The 20,326-nt window shown below is 43.8% G+C and overlaps 1 protein-coding gene across 2 annotated transcripts; it reads right to left on the reverse strand.

Annotated features, from left to right (window-relative positions):
* Positions 1-157: 157 nt before the first annotated feature.
* On the reverse strand, positions 158-19,096 carry Atp1b4 (ATPase Na+/K+ transporting family member beta 4). 2 transcript variants are annotated; one of them, XM_027433476.2, is made up of 8 exons: positions 19,034-19,096; positions 14,630-14,879; positions 10,639-10,767; positions 10,276-10,380; positions 4,644-4,840; positions 3,426-3,482; positions 1,179-1,274; positions 158-319 (listed from the first exon to the last, which is right to left on the reverse strand). In XM_027433476.2, exons 1-8 carry the CDS (start codon positions 19,094-19,096, stop codon positions 158-160), a joined length of 1,059 nt encoding a protein of 352 aa, XP_027289277.1. The 2 variants fall into 2 exon arrangements, with proteins under 2 accessions (XP_027289277.1, XP_027289276.1); XM_027433475.2 differs by having other exon boundaries at positions 14,618-14,879.
* Positions 19,097-20,326: the final 1,230 nt, after the last annotated feature.

Consider the following 20,326-nt stretch of genomic DNA (forward strand, 5'->3'; position numbering starts at 1 on the left):
CACAATATCACTTCATACACACGTCAAAGGCAAGGAAAGATGATCTGCTGTCTTAGGCGTCCATCTGGCTGTGTCTTAACTGAAGAAAAAGGAATCGAGGTGCTACCAGGAATAAAACAAAACAACCAGAACTGGTGGGAGTGGCGTCCTGGAGTTCCTAGGTTTCTATGTTCAGGGTAAAGACTATCCTCCCCACAAAACGATCGTTGATGACATCATTTATGATGCCTTTGCCCTTCAGCTGGCACTGTACAGGCACTGCTTGGTTCTTCACCACATCTGTAAAATGCATTGCCACCAGGGGGGAGGTGTAGTTAACCTGTAGGTGAAAGAACAATGAATTCTAAATGGCCCAAGGATGGGGGTGGTGATCAGAGACTCAAGACAGGTTAGGGTAACCTCGGCAAAGGGAACTGAGCAGATTTCATGATGCCATTCCCCAAATGATCACAGCAACCAACATGCTTTCCCTGCTATGAAGAAATTACATGGCTCTCTCATAAGTCAATGTCAAGATGTCTGATTATCCTCTGGGGGGAGCCAATTCTGACTCAGAATGATTTGATTTTCTGAATATCAGACCATAAATCAAACCACAACTAGTATCCCTCAAGATTGTATACTGGAGATGAAGCCTGCACTGGCCCAGGGGAATGTGTGATTACTTGGACATTAAACACACTGTTAATCATCTATCTCTCCCTGGCTTGGCCACTAATTGGCTGTGTGACTTTGGTTAAGTCCCTTTCCCATTCTGAGCTCCAATTTTCTCATCTGAAAACTGAAGTGTTTAGATGAGACCATATTTGGCAGTCCTTTTTTGTTTGTTTGTTTTGTTTTTTAAGGCAGGGTTTCTCTGTGTAGCTTTGGAGGCTGTCCTGGAACTCACTCTGTAGACCAGGCTGGCCTTGAACTCACAGAGATCCACCTGCTTCTGCCTCCTGGGTGCTGGGTTTAAAGGTGTGCGCCACCACCACCTGGCCTTGACAGTCTTTTGGATTTGAAAGATCTGTGGTTGTAAGGAATGTGTGGAAGGAGTCCCCTCCCCTCCCATTATAGTTTACAGTTGCTCATCTGACTGTTACTACCACTGCTCCCCGGTTCTCACCAATCCTAAGCAGCCCTTCCTTTGTCTCTGAGCCCTTTATGAAACAGGAGGAAAGAAGAATACAGCTTACGTGAGTCAGTTTGCCATAGTAAGGGTAGTAGCGGAGGTCAAAAGAAGCTGACTCTGGGTAGTAATTGATGGATCGAATGTCGTTTTCATCACCTTTCTGTAAGCAAGAGCAGACAAAGGTGAGATGTTGGGCTACAGAGTGAGTTAGTATCTAGTCTAAAGTGACTTGGGCTCAGGTAAAAACACTGTGTGACTCTCAACCAATTGTCCCAAACCTAAATTCGGAATTGGGTAGAGCTCAAGCCTGGCTTGTACTCAGAGAAGCATTTCCAGGGTGTGACTGTGCCTTGGCTTTACAATTTAAAGAAAATCGTGTAGAAGGCCTGGGCTATTGAGGACAAAGTTACTTGGTAGGGCTCTACTCAGGTTTCTTGGGTCCTAGGTGGAAAGGCTTCAAAGGCCTTTGAGTACTTGGTGCTGTCCTGTGATTGTAACCTATCCCCAAAGAGCCACAGTATGGGACCCTGTTTTGCAGCTGAAACAGGGAATGTTAGGGAACATTTCCTAAGTCCTCTTGCAGATTCAGTTCTATTGGAAGTCAGATCAGGTACACAGGAACCTGATGTATAGCCATACAGTCTGTGGTTAGCTCATCTGAATGCATGTTTCTGTCTACAGAATTCAGACGATAAGCAAGGGGAATCAAATACTGGGAATGATTAAACAAGGCTACCCTTAATCACATCACGGCAGGTAATGGAGTGCCCATTAACTGTGGCTGTTACAAACGGGCAGTTTAGGGGCTCGTGTGGACAAAGAATACATCTCTACTAGCCAATTACTCATTAGAGCCATAGGATCACTTCCGTCAATATACTATCTGCTATAATCATATTTGGTAGAAACTGAGTACCCTATAGTTCAATTTTGGTTATTACCTCATCCTGCTTGATTGCTACAAGTGAGTAGGGGTTTGACCAGTATTGATGGTTTTTTAAAAAAAGTATAGAGACTGTTAGTGTTTCTGTCTTTTAGAAGAATCATTCTCAGTAAGGTTCAGTATATAACTTGGAAAATGAAGAGCTTGCATTAGGGAAATGCAAATAGAAGTTGGCCTAATTAATATGTTAGATTAAGAGCTAGGGATGTGGCTCGGTGGCACAGCACTTGCTGTTACTTTATGACTTATTCATATCTTCAAAAATGAATGAATTTTTCTTTAATGATGGCCTGCGGGATCAATCCATGAGTTTGTCGTCATGCCTCCCATATGACTTGATGCACACACACGTACATCGCAGCAGAATGAGTGCTCTTCTCTTCTCATCTCGTTCAGCTGGCAAATATTGTCTGACCTCATGAAATGAGGCTCACCTTCCTTTTTTACCACTTCCCACATGGCACCGTCCATTCTGTCTTCAGGGCTCTTCGCAGTACCTTTCATTCTGCCTCTTAATACTTCTTGGCCCTGATTTCAGTTATGTTTACTTAGACATCCCCAACAGCTAGCTAAATATCTAGAATATAATAAGTGATCAATAAACACTTGCCGAATGTGGCTGAGTGGCTGATCTGCTCCCATGAAGACTAGAGTTGTCTGCTTTATTCCTAGTTCTGACAATGACTACTTTTGTAATGTTTGCAAGACAACTCTTCAAGGCTAGGGGATGCAGATGATGTCACTGAACAGAAGGGAGCTACTGCCTATTTAAGACGCAATGCCAAATTTGAGGGGTTTTGCCTACAAAGGAACTAATTGGTGCAGATGAGATAGGAGTTAATGGTCCCTTGAAGGACAGTTAATTAGCATATTAATGAACTTCTGTTTATACTTCTCTTGTAGTCATTTGTTATTGCAACACCCAGTGCCACTGGTCATTGCTGTAAAATGTGAAATTCAGTTTTAAAATCAGGGAGTAATGACTCCAATGAAAGCTGCTTGTTTAGTTCAAAGAAACAAGCCATTAGAGCTAAAAGCAAAGAGTGTAAACAGAACCCCAATTAATGTTTTAGCACAGTGTTGTTCCCTGCTACGGCCCCTAGCTGAGGTTCTGTCTCTGGCTTTCACAGGTGTAAGTCAAACACACACACACACACACACACACACACACACACACACACACACGTTCATGAACACACACTGAATGCTTCCTGCAAAAAAGAAGCCCCTAATTCACTAAAAGGAAGAATATTTATGAAAAACACTAATGATTTTCCTACCCACCACCCATGTAGAAGTCCTTGGAACACAAGACCTGTTTGCCTGAAACAAAAGGGCTAACCATACTTACTCAAAAGGATAGTTTACCTGAACTTTGCAGGACACCTTCACAGGATCTCCAAGCTCAGGCCGGAAGCCTACAATCTAGTGAAAGAAAACCAGTGCTTTATTTATGTATTTATTTATTTATTTATTTATTTATTTATTTATTTATTTAACTTATTTATGGGTTTTCAAGCTTTGGCTGTCCTGGAACTCACTTTGTAGAGGAGGGTGGCCTTGAACTTACAAACATCTGCCTCTCTCTGCCTCTCAAGTGCTGAGATTAAAGGCATGCGCCACTACCACCCAGCCTATTTTTTTTTAACTTCTTAAGAAACAGATTACACAGCAAAAATGGATTTTTCCTCCCTGCTTTTGTTCCTCACTTCTCACACATAAATTTCATCTATGTCCCCTTTCAGAAATGCTACAAAGAACTTCAAAGTTACATAGCCCAGCTTGCTCCTTGATATATTTGTGTCTTAGGTCCATACTGAGAGGGAAAAAAATGTTGCTGCAAAATAACCAAAAGGATGTAAAGAACTTCCTAGTTTTAATAAGACTATATTTGGCAAAAGATTCTGCCACTCCGTAAGGAAGGCATGCTTTTTTAAAAGGTGCATTTAAAAATTAATTATTAATTTATTTTTATGTGCGTGGCTGTTTGGCCTGCATGTATGTATGAGTGTGCACCATATACATGCCCAATGCCTGCAGAGGCCAGAAGAGAGTTTTGGATCCCCTGAGACCCAGAGTTACAGACAGTGTGAGCTGCCATGTGGAAGCTGGGAACCAAACCCAGGTCCTCTAGAAGAGCAGCCAGGGCTCTTAGCCACTGAGCCATCTCTCTAGCCCGGAACAGTGCTTTTTTAAGTGATATGAAAACATAATAATTGCTCTCCATCATGTCCCCACATCAACCCAGTGTTCCAAATATCCCAGGACCCCAATTTTATTTTTTGAGACAGAGTCTGGCTTGGATCTTGAGACACTCCTGCCTCTGCCTCCTGAGTGCTGAGGTTAGAGAAACACTCCATGACATTCAATCAGTGGCCCTCAAGGGGCAGGTTTGTGTATGGGAAAGAAGGACACTAGGAAATGTTCAGGAAAAATGAATTTCTGGTTGTTTGCATTTTTGATGTTACGGCTAAAAATGGCCAAACCTGCAGTGTGTGAATACCAGAGTCTGACAGAAATGTGGGTTCCACACTCTCCTACCCTATGCATTCACTTATCATCAACATAACCCAAGGGCTAAGATACCCGGTTCATCTTGAGGAGGATGCAAGGCTGTCCGGTAGAGTATCCAAAAGTAGGGTCTTCCAGCCCAGAGCAATTCTTCAGGAAGGAGCGCTTAAATTGGCAGGCCTTCTTGTCCTCATCTTCATCTCCATCTTGGATGAAGTACTGTCCCGGAGGACAATCTACATTCATTTCCTCTTGAAGACTGTCATTATAGCCTACAGCATATGTGGGTGGCAAAGGGTCATGTTAGAGAAGTCCTAGAAGGGAAGCCCACACTTTCACTTAGTGCTTTTCTCTAAGTCTCTTTCCTCTCATACACTTGTACTTCAGAAGTTCTCTTGCTCTACCTTAATCCCGTGGATTGGTATTAGTTACCTGAGGGATATTCTTAGCATCATCCATCTAGACAGTGGTTCTCACCCTTCCTAATGCGGTGACTCTTTCATACAGTTCCCCATGTTGATGGTCTAGACAGTGGTTCTCACCCTTCCTAATGCTGTGACCCTTTAATACAGCTCTTCATGTGGATGGTCTAGACAGTGGTTCTCACCCTTCCTAATGCTGTGACCCATTAATACAGTTCCTCATGTTGATGGTCTAGACAGTGGTTCTCACCCTTCCTAATGCTGTGACCTTTAATACAGCTCCTCATGTTGATGGTCTAGACAGTGGTTCTCACCCTTCCTAATGCTGTGACCCTTTAATACAGTTCCTCATGTGGATGGTCTAGACAGTGGTTCTCACCCTTCCTAATGCTGTGACCCTTTAATACAGTTCCTCATGTGGATGGTCTAGACAGTGGTTCTCACCCTTCCTAATGCTGTGACCCTTTCATACAGTTCCTCATGTTGATGGTCTAGACAGTGGTTCTCACCCTTCCTAATGCTGTGACCCTTTAATACAGTTCCTCATGTTGATGGTCTAGACAGTGGTTCTCAGCCTTCCTAATGCTGTGACCCTTTAATACAGTTCCTCATGTTGATGGTCTAGACAGTGGTTCTCACCCTTCCTAATGCTGTGACCCTTTAATACAGTTCCTCATGTTGTGGTCTAGACAGTGGTTCTAACCTCCCTAATGCTGCAACCCTTTAATACAGTTCCTCATGTGGATGGTCTAGACAGTGGTACTCACCCTTCCTAGTGCTGTGACCCTTTCATACAGTTCCTCATGTGGATGGTCTAGACAGTGGTTCTCACCCTTCCTAATGCTGTGACCCTTTAATACAGTTCCTCATGTGGATGGTCTAGACAGTGGTTCTCACCCTTCCTAATGCTGTGACCCTTTAATACAGTTCCTCATGTGGATGGTCTAGACAGTGGTTCTCACCCTTCCTAATGCTGTGACCCTTTAATACAGTTCCTCATGTGGATGGTCTAGACAGTGGTTCTCACCCTTCCTAATGCTGTGACCCTTTAATACAGTTCCTCATGTTGATGGTCTAGACAGTGGTTCTCACCCTTCCTAATGCTGTGACCCTTTAATACAGTTCCTCATGTTGATGGTCTAGAGAGTGGTTCTCACCCTTCCTAATGCTGTGACCCTTTAATACAGTTCCTCATGTTGATGGTCTAGACAGTGGTCCTCACCCTTCCTAATGCTGTGACCCTTTAACACAGTTCCTCATGTTGATGGTCTGGACATTGGTTCTCACCCTTCCTAATGCTGTGACCCTTTAATACAGTTCCTCATGTTGATGGTCTAGACAGTGGTTCTCACCCTTCCTAATGCTGTGACCCTTTAATACAGTTCCTCATGTTGATGGTCTAGAGAGTGGTTCTCACCCTTCCTAATGCTGTGACCCTTTAATACAGTTCCTCATGTTGATGGTCTAGACAGTGGTCCTCACCCTTCCTAATGCTGTGACCCTTTAACACAGTTCCTCATGTTGATGGTCTAGACAGTGGTTCTCAACCTTCCTAATGCTGTGACCCTTTAATACAGTTCCTCATGTGGATGGTCTAGACAGTGGTTCTCACCCTTCCCAATGCTGTGACCCTTTAATACAGCCCCTCATGTTGTGGTGACCTCCAGCCATAACATTATTTTCATTGCCACTTCATAACTGTAATTTTGCTACTGCTTTGAGTCATAATGTAAATATCTGTTATACAGGATATCTGATATGCTACACCTAAAGAGGTTGTGACCCACAGATTGAGAACCACTACTCTAGGAAGGCTTCTTGTCTCTCAGCCCACCTGATGGTATAATTCCTTGCTTCTCTTTTCCTTAGAACTTTCAAGTGTCCATCTCAGGGTTATAGATTGATATAGATCGATCATCTTTTGTCTATTTCCCATTATTTACTTTTGGGTATGGCAAACAGCAAAATTGGAGTGGCCATCCCTTCTATTCTCAGAGAAGAGTGGGTCTGTATCAGTACATTTTGGAAGAGGGGTCACATCATAGCAAGACATAGTATATGTCAGGAGGCTGTTTCTAGGCTAAAATTCCTTAAGCGCAATTTATGAAATGTCTCCCTTTGAGTTCAAGGACAGGCACTGTGGTGGGTGAACAGAAGGATTATGAAAGAAGGGGAGGAGAGAAGAGGAGGAGGAAAAAACTAACAACTCCTCAACCTCTAAAGAGGCAAGTTACCACTGCAAAAAGGAAGTTTATATTGAAAGCTACAGACAGATGGCAACTACAGGGTCTCCACCACGAGAGTGAGGGCTTCTCTAACTCTGAGATACTTTGGGTTCTGGTCTTTTTGTGTTAGACAGATTATAACATTTGTCCCAGCTACACATCTCAGACAGAGAACTGAGGCTATTCATGTGTTCACTATTTGAGCCCTCAGATTCCATAAAAATGGGCTTTGGAAATTTACTGCATCATTCTCGATGGTGGAGCTCGGTGAATCCTCTTGCATCTAGACATGCTCTCCTGTCTGAAATCACTCACTTGTTTAGAAAAGACTGTACACTTGTGACCCACCCGAGGTCAGACTCAGAAAGGACTGCAGGTTCCACATCTAGACGGTGACTTGGATATAATGTCATTGAGATGTAACTGGTAATTTTATTTTATTTCTTAAAATTCCTCAACTTTTAAATGTTGAATTCCATTTAAGTTAGTATACAAAAATAGGTTTCATTGTGGTATTTTCACATATAGATACCATTTTTGTCTTTATTTGTCTCTTCCCTACATTGGGAACTTTACTTGCAGTCCTTGGCCTTGTACATAATAGGAAAATGCTCTACCACTACGCTATGTTCCCAGCCCAGAGAATTTTAGATGCACACTAAGTGTGGCTACATTTTTTTTATCTTAACAAAACTACATTTAGTTCAAGGATTTGTTTTAATCTTTTTAAAGGAATAAGAACTATGCTCAAACAATATTTTTTTTAAAAAATGGAAACTGCACTCGCATTGCTCAGCATTTTCCTTGAGGTAGTTCCATTTAAAATGTGACGTGGGCATGGCATTTACTGCAACATTGCCATCCTCATAGGATATCTATTTCAGACAGTTCCTTTTGGGAAAGACATCTTATTTTTGTGCATATATACTATGTATGTGGTATGTGTGTTGCATGTGTACACCCTGTGCATGTTCATGTGGAGGCCCAAGACTGAGGTTGGGACTCTCCTCGGCTTGCGCTTCCACCTTATCTACTGAGGTAAAGGTATTCCAGTCAAACACAGAGATCAACAATATGGCTACTCTCACTAGTCAGCCTTCCGTGTCTCTGCCTTCTGAGGCTGCATGAACAGGTTCTCTCCCATATCCATACAGCATTTGTGGATTCGGAAGATCCAAACTCTGGTCTTTTTGCTTGCTTGGCAAGTGGCAAGTGCTTCACCCCTGAGCCATCTGTCCAGTCACATATCATCTACTCTTCAGAAGTAACTCAATGCTTTCCTGTTGTTCCCTGCCTTCGTCATCAGGTCAAAACTGGTATTTTCCCACCTACTATCTTATTGCAGGGATTTCCTCGGCAGAAAGTCTGGCAATATGCATATTTGAAATAGCTCACAAGCGTTTTTTAAAGAAAGATGCTGTGCTGACTAAGATGCCCAAAATACTTTTGTGGTTCAAAATAGAACTACTGGGACCAGAAAGAAGCCAGCTCTGTCATTCTACAGGTGCGCACTCTGAAGCTGTCTCACCCCAAATAGCAGTGAGTGTTACTAATACAAGGCTGAGTTTCTAACTCCCGCTTAAATGGCAACAGCATAGTTAGGAGTCACGCCATTTCTCCAGCTTAAAAGTGCATAGGAATCACCTGAAAATTTTGAAATGGAGACTGCTTCAGTAGCTAAGAGTCTGGTCTGAGATTCTACCAACCCCTGTGTGATGCCCATGCTGCCGACCTCAGGCTAGCACTTTGAAGTAGCAGATGGCACCAAAGCATGTGGATTTACAAAGGGACTCTGTTGCCAGGAGACTGTGATCAAGTTACTTGGCCTCTCTGAGCTCCCATGCTCTCATTTGAAAAAACGAGGACAAATTATGCCTGGTGAAAGCTGAATGACAAAATGTACATGTTTAAGAGTAACACTTCCAGGCTAAGAGACTGTTCCCCTAAATCAGGATATATTCTACTAGCTACCTTCACCCCCACCCCATTTTTAGCCAGGCCAGGTTATCCAAAGCAGTCTAGCTCAGGGGTCCATATCTACAAAATTTAGGGGCAGCAATGCAAACTTCAAGAGGGTTTTCATTTATGTATTTATTGTGAGATGGTTGTCTTCCTATGTAGCTCAGGCTGGTCTAGAACTCCCAAGTCCAAGGTATCCTCCTACCTCAAACTCCTTAGTTACTTCTCTGTTGCTGTGACAAAATGCCCCGACAGAAGCAAATTCAGGGAGAAAGGGTTTATTTTTGGCTCGTGGTTCTGGGGGCAGGGGGGGGGGGGGGCTACCACCCATCACGAGACAGAATACATGGCCACAGGAAAGGCACAGTGGCAGGGTGGCCAGCTTGTCGGTCACATCGCCTCCATACTCAGGAAGCAAAGTGAACAGGAGCAAGGGCTGCCTGTAAGGTCTCAAGGGTTGCTCCCAGGGACTCACTTCTTCTGGAGCTGCTCTTTCTCCTAAAGGTTCCACAGATTCCCCAAACTACTACCACCTTAGCTTTCATGGAGTGAAAAAAAAAAAACAAGGCCATTCATTTGTCCCGGAAAGTGTATGCGAGAACACTACAGACACAGGAGTTCTCGAAACACTTGAGATCAAAATGATAGTCAGACACTTAGTCCTCTCACTCCTTTCTAAATTGTTGTTACAAAAAGATACTTTCCCTCTTCAAGATAGCTCATTTTCAGATTTCTCTTACCCTGAGAAAGTGTAGGAGGCAGGACCTTGGAAAACACTCCCTCTTCCCTGCTGTTTTCTCCCTTAGAATTACGTGTTATAAAAGATTACTCAGAAAGATGATCACCTGGATGTACTCTAGATTTAACTGGGCGCTGGATGGTGTTCATGAAGAGAAAACAAGCTGTGTGCCTTACAGAGATCACACTGGGCAATACAGTCAGAGCATTTTTAAAATCGTATAAGTGGCAGGCATGCAGAATGACAAAGGACCATGATGGGCAGTAGTGACTAAATCAGATTTCGGGGCCACATGGATTTTGAATTTTGGATTCCCACCCACTATGTTTCTAAAGAGATTTCCACTCCTCAGGGGAACTTACCCTGGAGAAAGCCATTTAGGCTAATCACATAATGCCGCCAAGTTTCAGGTTCGGAAACGTTGAAGTTGAAGTTAAGGCTATGAGCGAAGGGTCTGATCATAACTCCTGGCAATGAAAAGAGGTCTTGGATGTATTAACCCATTCTTAGACTTTTTTCTCTATAGATCCCCGTGACACCCCCCCTCCAGGCAATCAAAATGAAAAGGACCATAATTTGCCAAGTACCATTTCACTTTTCCTCTTAATAATTGAATCTCTAAGTCATTACCGGGAAGAAGCAAAGTTAATTGAGGCCGAACATGCTGTGCAAGCAGATTTCTGTCCAGAGAGTTCTGACAATGCAGGCCATTTGGGCACACTCACCGGGAGGTTTCACCTGCTCAGTGAAGGTTGGCATGTAGGGACTGATGACTAGGAACAGCATGTACAGGAACAGGGTGATCACAGCAGCCAGGGAGGCATAGAAGAAGAAGTAAATGACTAAAATCAGACCTGTAGAGCAATTGAAGATGACAGTAGTTAGAGCTCGCCAATAAGCCCCACCTTCCCACTGAACCCATGAACCACAATCAACTCGGGCAGATTCCGGGGAGCCTTTCTTCATGGACTTTGACAATCTGGAATTGGTGAACATGGACTGTATGGGGATCTGAATGTAGTTTTCCTTCCTTATCTCCCGTGGAAAGTCCTGCCGAGCACAAGATGACTACGAACAAGATTATAGGGAGTGGACTTCAACAGAGAGCAGAGGGGACATTGCTTGGTAGTCTTCTGGGCCTTGGCTGATGTCCTGAATACAGATCATTCTTTGCCTTTCATTATGGCAGGTGTCCTAGCAACTTGGTTTAAGTGATTATAGGTGTTTGCAAGGGGTTGAAAAACAGCATTTCTTTTCATTTGACCTAGAATTCAAAGCGTTGACTCATTTCCACTGGACTTACTTCTAATCAAGGCTTATCCTTGACTACTTATTTAAAATCTTATTCATCCTTAGCAAAGTTTAAGTGGCTCTTCTTTTCAAAGAGAACATAATGAAGGATGGGGAGGACAGTAGGGGGAAATGGTACTGAATCATTGATACTTGCTGTATGTGAACTTGTAGAATCTACAGCATATATTTATCTGTCTTCCAGACAGTATCTGAAATTCAGACCTTTCATAATCTTATCCTGATTCTACCACTTCTGGCTGTTTAATCTTGGATATGATGTTTGACACTCTGGGCCTCAGTGTTCTCATCTGGTAAACAAGGACAGTAGCATAGTACTTGCTATATTAAATAAGCATTAAATAATGCATATCAACACCATGGCACATTGCCTGGCAGATCCTAAGTGCTCTATAAATGGCACCCATCATTATTGCTATTATTACTATTGTTATTATTGCTATAAGCTCGGATGCACAGTTGTATGAATTGCCCTTCTGTGGGTTGTATTAGGATTATGCTTCTCTCAGGACTGTGTAGCACAGGGTGAGGCAAATGAGCAAGAGATAGCAGCCCAGAGCTCTTTTCTATCCTTCCTTGGGGACCTCTCAGGCAAACATATTTGGCTCCACTCTAGAAGTGACATGATGCTGGAACTACAGATTTGAACTGAATCGTCAACCAGAAACTGGGATAAACCACACTACCTCACTGTACTCCAAAATGAGTTCAATTTTTTGTGAGACAGGGTTTCTCTGGGTAGCTTTGGAGCCTATCTTGGCACTCACTCTGGAGACCAGGCTGGCCTCGAACTCACAGAGATCCGCCTGCTTCTGCCTCCCGAGTGCTGGGATTAAAGGCGTGCGCCACCAACACCCGGTGAGTTCAAATTTTTTAATTGTATAATGAACCAAATAAAGTTGGGGGGCAGGGGAGAGAAAGAGAGAGACTGACTGTAGCTATCCAGCTAGAAATGGAGCTGGCCTTTTATGTTTGTGTAAGAGGAACTAAAGAGGAACTGTGACATGGACACATTGATTTAGCTGGAGTCCCCAGAGAAGAAACAACCATGTCTGTGTGCCTGTGGTTCTAGCATGTTGCTCACTAGTTATCCTAAAGCAGGGGTGTCCTCTGCATCTGCCTCCATTTCTCCACTCCATTCCCATCCTGGGAATAACTCCAGCCCGGAGCCATCCTAGGGGGCCAAGAGATCCATTTTCATGGGTGAAGAGGAATCAAGGGAATAAACACAGGTTTATTCCCAGGTTTATTCCCTTGGCGATATCTTCTTTCCCCCTCAAGATGTGTGGGCCAGAAAGCTATAGATTAAACAATGGCGTTAGTAATGAGTCCCCTTGGCCCTACATGGGGAGAGGTGACCTTGAGACTATGATAGTTTAGTTTTTCACCTCTCCTCAGGCAAAAGCAAGCATTGCACCATTTAAACTCATCAATCTCTCTAATCTTTCCTGCTCCGGATAGAGAGTTTTACCTGGGGGCCTCCTCTAGGTGTCAGGACAGACACCTAGAGGAGGCTTGAATAGACCACTAAGGGCTTGTGCTCCCAACTCTTTACCCAACAAAGCAGCCAATCTTCTGAGACCTTATAAAGCAGGGAGGGCCTTGCTCATTGTTCAAATTCGTGAAGATAGTGAGACATTCTGGCAAGAGAATGGATTCTGGTATTCAAATCCCACAACTGTCGCTCACTAAGTTACTGTGTGATTTTGGACAAGTTACTTAGCCTCTTTAAGCCCGGGTTTGCATTTGTAAATTTGTAAATGGGTTAATGATATTATGACCTTATATGATTCTTGCCAGTATTCCAAGGTCACTTAGCTGTCAGCAATGCACGCACCTCATGATGTGTGCATCATATGAACATTTGCCCTTTGCCATGGGACAATCTGACAGGTGTCTGAATTGCTGGGCTAGCCTAAGACCTGCGAACCATGGGTCTGGCTGCAGAAGCATCTCTGTGGCCTACCTCATCTCTCTTTGTTGTCTCACAGCTTGTCATCCACCAGAGCAATTTAGATCGACGCTATCTGAGGAAGTGCCAATGGCTGTTTAAGGGTTAAAGTATGGGTACTCCTCCCAGAATTCTTCTTGCATTTCCCAAGGCCTGTTTTTCCAGTCCTCTTTAGGCAAGGAAGCAACAGCTGTGCACCCTCTAGAGTGCCAATGAATGGCCAGCATTTGTCTGTAGCTTCCAGAACATTGGAATGTCCCTTAAATGGTACATTAGTTACAGTTCCAGGGATGGGGCTGGGAACTGAGGAGGAGCAATGGGAGATGGGCGTGGTTTAGAGCCTCACACCTGCTCTTCCTAATTCCAGGAAATAGAGCTGGCTACTGGCTGAATTGACAGTACTGACTGTGAAACAGACGATTCTTAGCCAAAAGGGCCATTGGAAGGAATGGCCATCGACTTCAACAACCCAGACCCTTGGCAGCAGGGGACTAATACTTCATTCATGGCACCCACTGTCTTTTTTTAAATTTCCTCTTATGGATTGACTGAGTTAGGAACCAGCAGCTGCTTTCTTTTTTCTGGGCTGTGCAGAATGTGGCAAGGATGAATTTTACTACCCACAAAAGCTCCTGAGGAGAAGACTCCGCAGTAATAGTTCAAGAAGTGAGTAGTACCCTGGGAAGGGAGTTCTGGGCAATTTGTGAAGTAAAAATGGTGGCAGCATGTGATATAAATAGAAAGAACTAAGATATGAAATTCTATCAATGATCGATCAGCAAGGAAACTCAACCTTACTCCCTAGCAATGATGTCTTTAAAACCAAGTTTTCTGTGTCTACCATAGAAGTATAAAGCACTCACAAGCTGGGGTCTGGACAGGCTTCTGGGCTCTCCTTCTTGGTCACTGGTAAGTGAACCGATAAAGCTTTAGTAAGCCATGGTCCCCTAGGGTAGCAGGGCCTTGGTCTCATATCCTAGAAATAGCCTTCTACATATTCCTTTCAACCTTATGGTTTTCATTCTATATTGGAGTCTTATGCCATTAGAGAGGCAAAGCAGAATCTCCCACCTTCCTAATTGGCATGTGGGGGACTATGAGGGAATAAATGATGAGCCTATAGTCACATGCATAGAAAGTGACAGGACTGGAACGTGAAAAAAATTCCTGTTGTCTTTCAACTCATTCTCAGTGTTATTTTAGACTGCATATTGAGACTAGCAGCCTTCAGCCACGCATTCATTCTGATTCATCTATTTAGTGGCTTTTATAATGGATCTGATTAGTCCTCAGTCCAGGGATGTCATCAGCTATTGGTGTGTTTCTGTGAACTATTAAGAGAAATCTGTAACAAACTCATCCAGTGTGCAGCTGAGGAGCTCTGGATACCACATCAAAAGCTAAGGACAGCAGACTGGGGCATTGGAATGAATGGGACTCACTCCGACTCTGACCTGTTCGGGCCAGAGACATCCTTTTCTCCGGGTCCCACAGGTATTCAGTCACGATCTGTAATTTCCGCCACCAGGCATTGCCTGTGGGCTGACCCTGACCTTCTTCCTCCCTTTCTTCCTCCTCCTCCTCTTTTCCTTCCTCCTCTTCTTCCTCTTCCTCCAGACCAGGCACCGTCATCACCTGAGCCTCTTCTTCTGCTTCCTCCTCCTCATCTGCTAAGTAGTTCTGATTCACTTCATCCTGATCATCCTGGAGCAGTGACAAAACACAAACCTCTCTGTGAAAAAAAAAATCCCAATGGCATATCCCACCAGCCAAAACTAAATGGAAACAACTCAATATTTGGAGGTATTTCAAATTTTCACATCCCCAGAAAAATACCCATTGTTGCAAGAGGTGGATTTTTCTTTCTCCTTTCTTTTGGAGGAAGTATCCTTTCTGCAGCCCATTGCGAATTATTCCCACAGTCGTGCTACATTTTCCTTTTAACAGCAGGTTTCTAGGGTCATCTTCTATGACATCTCATGTCACTGCTCTGTCCCAGCCCTTGGCCTCCCACTTAACTTTGCCCTATCAGGATTGAGCTGAGCTCACAGTGAAGGACAAAGTAGTCTTGGACATTTATGCCTATGATGGCAACTTCCCAGCTCAAGCCAGCTTTGTCCTAATGTTCTGTGCACTTTCAGCTGCTTGACCTCACCATCCTAAGTTGCATCTAAAAATAGGCTCAGGCAGCTATCAAGAGGAGAAGCCAACGGCTGTACCCCTCCTCAAAACTTCCACTGCTTTCCCAACACAAACAAGGACTCATTTCCTGCTTCCTGTTTTAAGCTAAATGGACAGACCCCCTGAGAGATGAGATCCCAACAGATACTTCCTTTTTTCCCCCTGTAGCTTAGTTAAAAAGTTGGGCACACATGGACACATGGGAGGCCTGCCCCTTTCTTAATGGAGGAGTGGATGAGAAGGTGGGTATACAGGAAGTAGGCGAGGGAGGACGGGGGTGGGGGGAGGGGAATCTGCGGTCGGTATGTAAAATAAATGAAAAAAAGTTACTTAAATAAAATAAAAAACTGAGAAAAAGTTGGGCACATCCATACACATATAAATAACACTGAGGAGGACACATGTATAATATGAAATTATAATATATAATATATATAGACAGAGGCCATGAATTTGAAAGGGAGCAAAGGTAGGGGCAGTAAATAGAAGCAGTTAAAGGGAGGAAAGGGAACGGGGAAAATTAAATAAAATTATAAAAACAAAAGTTGGGCAGAAAGTAAGTACTCAACATATATTTGTCGATTGATTACAGCCAGTACTTGAGATTTGAAGCAGTAATCTTCAAATTGTTCTAAGAAAGTTAAACAAACGGAAAGAGAGGAGGAAAGAAAGAAAAAGAAGAACCCAGACGTCGCCAGTGGTGTCTCATATGCCTCCGACATAACGGCTGGAGGCTTGTACCCTTGCTCTTTGGGAGTTTGCCAAGGCTTACTGCAAGAGCAGAAAATCAGGCCACCCTCCCTTCTCTGTGCTGTCCAAGTTTGAAGAGTGTCAGGGCTCGTGCACCTGTCGGGGTTGGATGTGTCAAATGCTAGAGGCCATGGACTCTGTGCTGCCCCCTTCCTGCCCGATTCCTCAAAGGCCACTTAGAGGGCACTCGGCTACCCATGCTGCCTTTAGCAGAGAGCTGAGCACACTGGATTGTTCAGATCAGTGAAAGTGTTAGAGAATGACAAATCTCTGCCCTCTGCACTTACTCTTCCCAGAGCTCTCTAGCTCTTGATAACCAGCACCCTTGAATTGCTCTGTAATTTGTTCAAGCATACAGCTCCACATCACATACCATATCAGAACTTACGGGGGCTTCCAAATTATGATTGTCCAAATGAGCTCCAGAGAGGGGAGAGGATCTGGCCAAAGCCACACAGCAAATCCATGACAGAGTTGACAGTCTCGGAACTTGTGTCTCTTGATACTCTGCACGGTTTCTCCTCCATCACATTGAACACAAGTGGCTAGAAGTGGCTTAGCAGATTTATGAACATGATGATGTCTTAGAGTCTGTGTTCCCGAAATGTAGGTGCTTATAATCAAGGATTTCTGACTTTGTCTTGGACTCACAGTATAAGGGTTAGGAAAATCAACCTTGCCTGCCATTCAGTACTAAATGAATCGATGTACAATCTTAAATGTCTCGCTCGTGTGTGAACTTATGTTCACGTTTATCTCCCAAATCAGGCTTTGAACGCACAGGTGGAAGGGCCATATTTCCTAACATTTTGTGATCTATTCACAGCGTGAAGCCCACAGCAAGGTACCCAGTGGATACTCTCAGTGCTACTGCCTGGACTCTGGAGTAATGTTCTCAGAGTTTGTCACTCTTAACCTCAGAAGTCATACGTACTACATTGGCTAGTCATCATGGTCCCAAGAAAAACCCATGCACGAAATTCTCACAGAATTTGCAATGTGACATTTCATCAGGAAAGGCTTCAAATCCCTTTATATTTCTGGAACGGCTTCCTTTTGTTGCCTTGCCTACCTACCACCTCTGCTCTCCAGAGGAAGCAGCTGGTCATGGCCAAGGCCTTATTTTATTTGTAGATATGTGCTCTCCCAATAATCTTATTAAAATGGCTGTCATTAAAGTCTTATCCTCCCAGGAAGAATTAATCTTCTTGGAGCTTATTTTTCCCTCGAAGATTCCTACCACCTGAGCTTTATTTCAGGAACCCAAAATATCTTTTTCCTCTTCCCTGCTTCCAGGGATAGGGCAGTGTCACATGTGCAAGCCTGGCTTTTCCTGAAGGCTCCTTGTCAACGAAATCCTGTGAAAAAATGCACTTCCATGCAATTATTTAACACACACCAGTAGGAAATGCTTTGGCGATGAGGACGTTCATCTAAGGTTCTGTTTCTGTCAGTTTCCTAAAGTGGCACCACCCTCATGTGATAGGGAGTGTGAGCATGCTCAGATATGGTAGTGGGTGTGTTCTGGGGCCCTCATGTTTCCCTAAAAGGGAAGCCTGAAGGACAGAAGGTAGCTCCATTTTGAGCAATCTAAATATATAAACAAATATACAAACAAGCAGTATGACCCAAAGGATAAATTTGGATCTTGCATTGAGTAACATCATGCAAACATCTAAATGGCTGGTTAACTTAAAAAGGAAAAAATTACACATACAATTACATCAAATGATTTATTTTAACTTGATCAGATATTATAAAGACCCAGATCCCCTGTGATACTTAAAATAGAAACTTCTGGACGAATAGTTGGAATTAAACGCAACAAACTGCAGGTATTAAAATAAAGATTCCACATCACAGTATTAAGAAATTCCCTTAGTGGTTGACATGAGATTCAAAGAATTGTGTTGTTGTTTGTTTTTGTTTTCTGCTCAGTCTTGACAATTATCCCTTAATTCCTTAGGCATGTAAGTGGCCATATGCAAAGAAAAACGGTTTATGCTTTCCTTTTTTTTGGGGGGGGGTTCATCTACTAATCTTCTTGGGTTTCAGAATACCCCTCCTGAGAGTGTTGTATATACATACATGCATTTATGGTTTAGAGCAAAGTAAATGTAAAGACACGTCTGGACCAAATGCATTTGTAAAGGAACCTGGAAGTACACAGTGGTACAGAAGTTATGTGTCAGTGTATGCACGAGTGTGGATGTGTGTGTTTGATGAAGCGAGGTGGCAGACAAGGTGATGAAATGGGCGATGGTGGATTGGAGCTTCAAGAGGTTGTATACCATAAACACAGTGGAAAGAGCACCAGTTACAAACAAGATCCACGTTCTCATGTTGGGGTCCCCACTAACCTGCAAGTCAGTCTGGCATTCTGTTACCTTCAGAAGGAGGCTACTTCAACATAACGAGGGATTCTGGGGAGATTATGTCTAGGTTTTCTTCTAGTTCCTATCAAGGATCCTGTAATTTTAGCTATAGTTTGAATTTCTTCCTTAGAAAATGAGCAGCTGGTTCCTAAAAGCCACCACCCAAACGGACTGAACAGCTGGCCAGGCAGCGCCTTTCCCTTCCTCTTCTCTTTCCCTTTTCTCCTGGCCAAATGTCTTGCAGGGAAACCTCTACTCCCATCTGCCAAAGGTCTGTTCATATTCTAGACTCCTAAGATAAAGCTTATTCCTTGGTGTCTTCCCATTCCTTTATCTCTGTTCCCCCACAAAGAGAGGAGCCTTCCTCCTTCCATTCAGCAGTTTAGGGTGCCCTGGGATGCAGGGAGTCACTTTCTTCCCAAATCTGGGCTTTCCTAAACTTCGTTTATTCCTCTTTATCCCAAGACAAGACAACCTTAATCCAAGCTGTACACAGCACCCAACCCAACCAATTTAAAAAGGCAGCAAAATATTCGGCTCCCCGAGACTCACAAGTCCGTAGCGATAACCGTAGGGAAAGGCCGGAGCCCTTCTGGAGCGGAGTTGCCTTCTCATGGCTGTTCAGTGGGCCAAGATGCTGCAGAGGCAGGCGAGTAGGGCAGAGTTCTGGAGCTTCTGCTGGTACAGGAGACACTGGTTGCTGGGGACACTTGGCGCCTACTAAAAGTGAACCTTGCTGGCACGAGCCCTTCCCCAAAATAATCTAACATGCTCCTCTCTCATTGGTTGGCCCCTTCCTGGAATCAAAGGAAAGCCCTTTTGGAAAAGCAAGCTCATCATTACAGGGAGGGGGAGATATTCTGGGTCACGAGGATGAGCAACTCACCGCCCCCTTCGTGTGCCTTTCCACCCCTTGCCCTTCTCCAGCACCCGAAATATGATGGGCTCAATGGAAATCTTAAGTCATATTCTTCGCAATTGAGAGTTGGATATCACTGTGTGTGCAAGGGGCGGGGTGTGGATGGGAGTTAGGGTGAGGGGAGATGTCCAAGAATAACTTGCTTTTTTCGTAAGGCTGATCTCATGCAAAAGGATCTAGGGTGTCAGGGAAGATTCCCTTTGCTCTCCCTACCCTCTTCTCCCCACACTCCCTAAGCCACCTATAAAATATTCCTTACCGGATCAGTTCATGAACTCCTGAAAATGTGTATTATGCCCTTTAATTTTAGATGGGATGCCCCTGCTTTAACCCTCCCCATCCCGAGGACGGTCTTGGATATAAAGAAGCATTTTTCTAGGCCACATGTCATAGTGGCCCCATCAGTCACTGCCCCTCATACACACACCCTTGGAATCCTGGCCAAATTTCTGTAGTGGTTGAGATCTATATTTATCCCTTAGCATCAGGGCAGGGAACAAGGCAGAACTTTGCAGTGTCAGTTTCCCAGACATATATAACTCCTGAAGCCAAAATGGGATCCAGCAAAAGAAAACGAGTAGAAACTGCTAACAACATCGTACAGCGCTTTGGGTCCGTTTGCTCCACCACTCTGGGGTCTGGGTGGAGTTCGTGGTTCTTCCTTCCAAACCACTCCCTCCCTCCATTTCACCCAGGTGGCTGAGAATATTGCAGAAACTAAGGTTCTGGGAATAACCAAGGCAAAGAGCGCAATCACTGAGGTAGATTTAATCATGATTCTAAGTCTATGCTATTCAAAGACAATGGCTTTAGTTTCCGTTAACTTTAAACACTTCATTTATTTTAATGTCACTCATCAGAACTCTTCCAAGACACCCCTGACCCCAGGTGTTTAAAGAGAAGCCACTTACAAAAAAAAGAGAAAC

The sequence above is a fragment of the Cricetulus griseus genome, chromosome X, assembly GCF_003668045.3.
Source record: "Cricetulus griseus strain 17A/GY chromosome X, alternate assembly CriGri-PICRH-1.0, whole genome shotgun sequence".
NCBI lineage: Eukaryota > Metazoa > Chordata > Mammalia > Rodentia > Cricetidae > Cricetulus > Cricetulus griseus.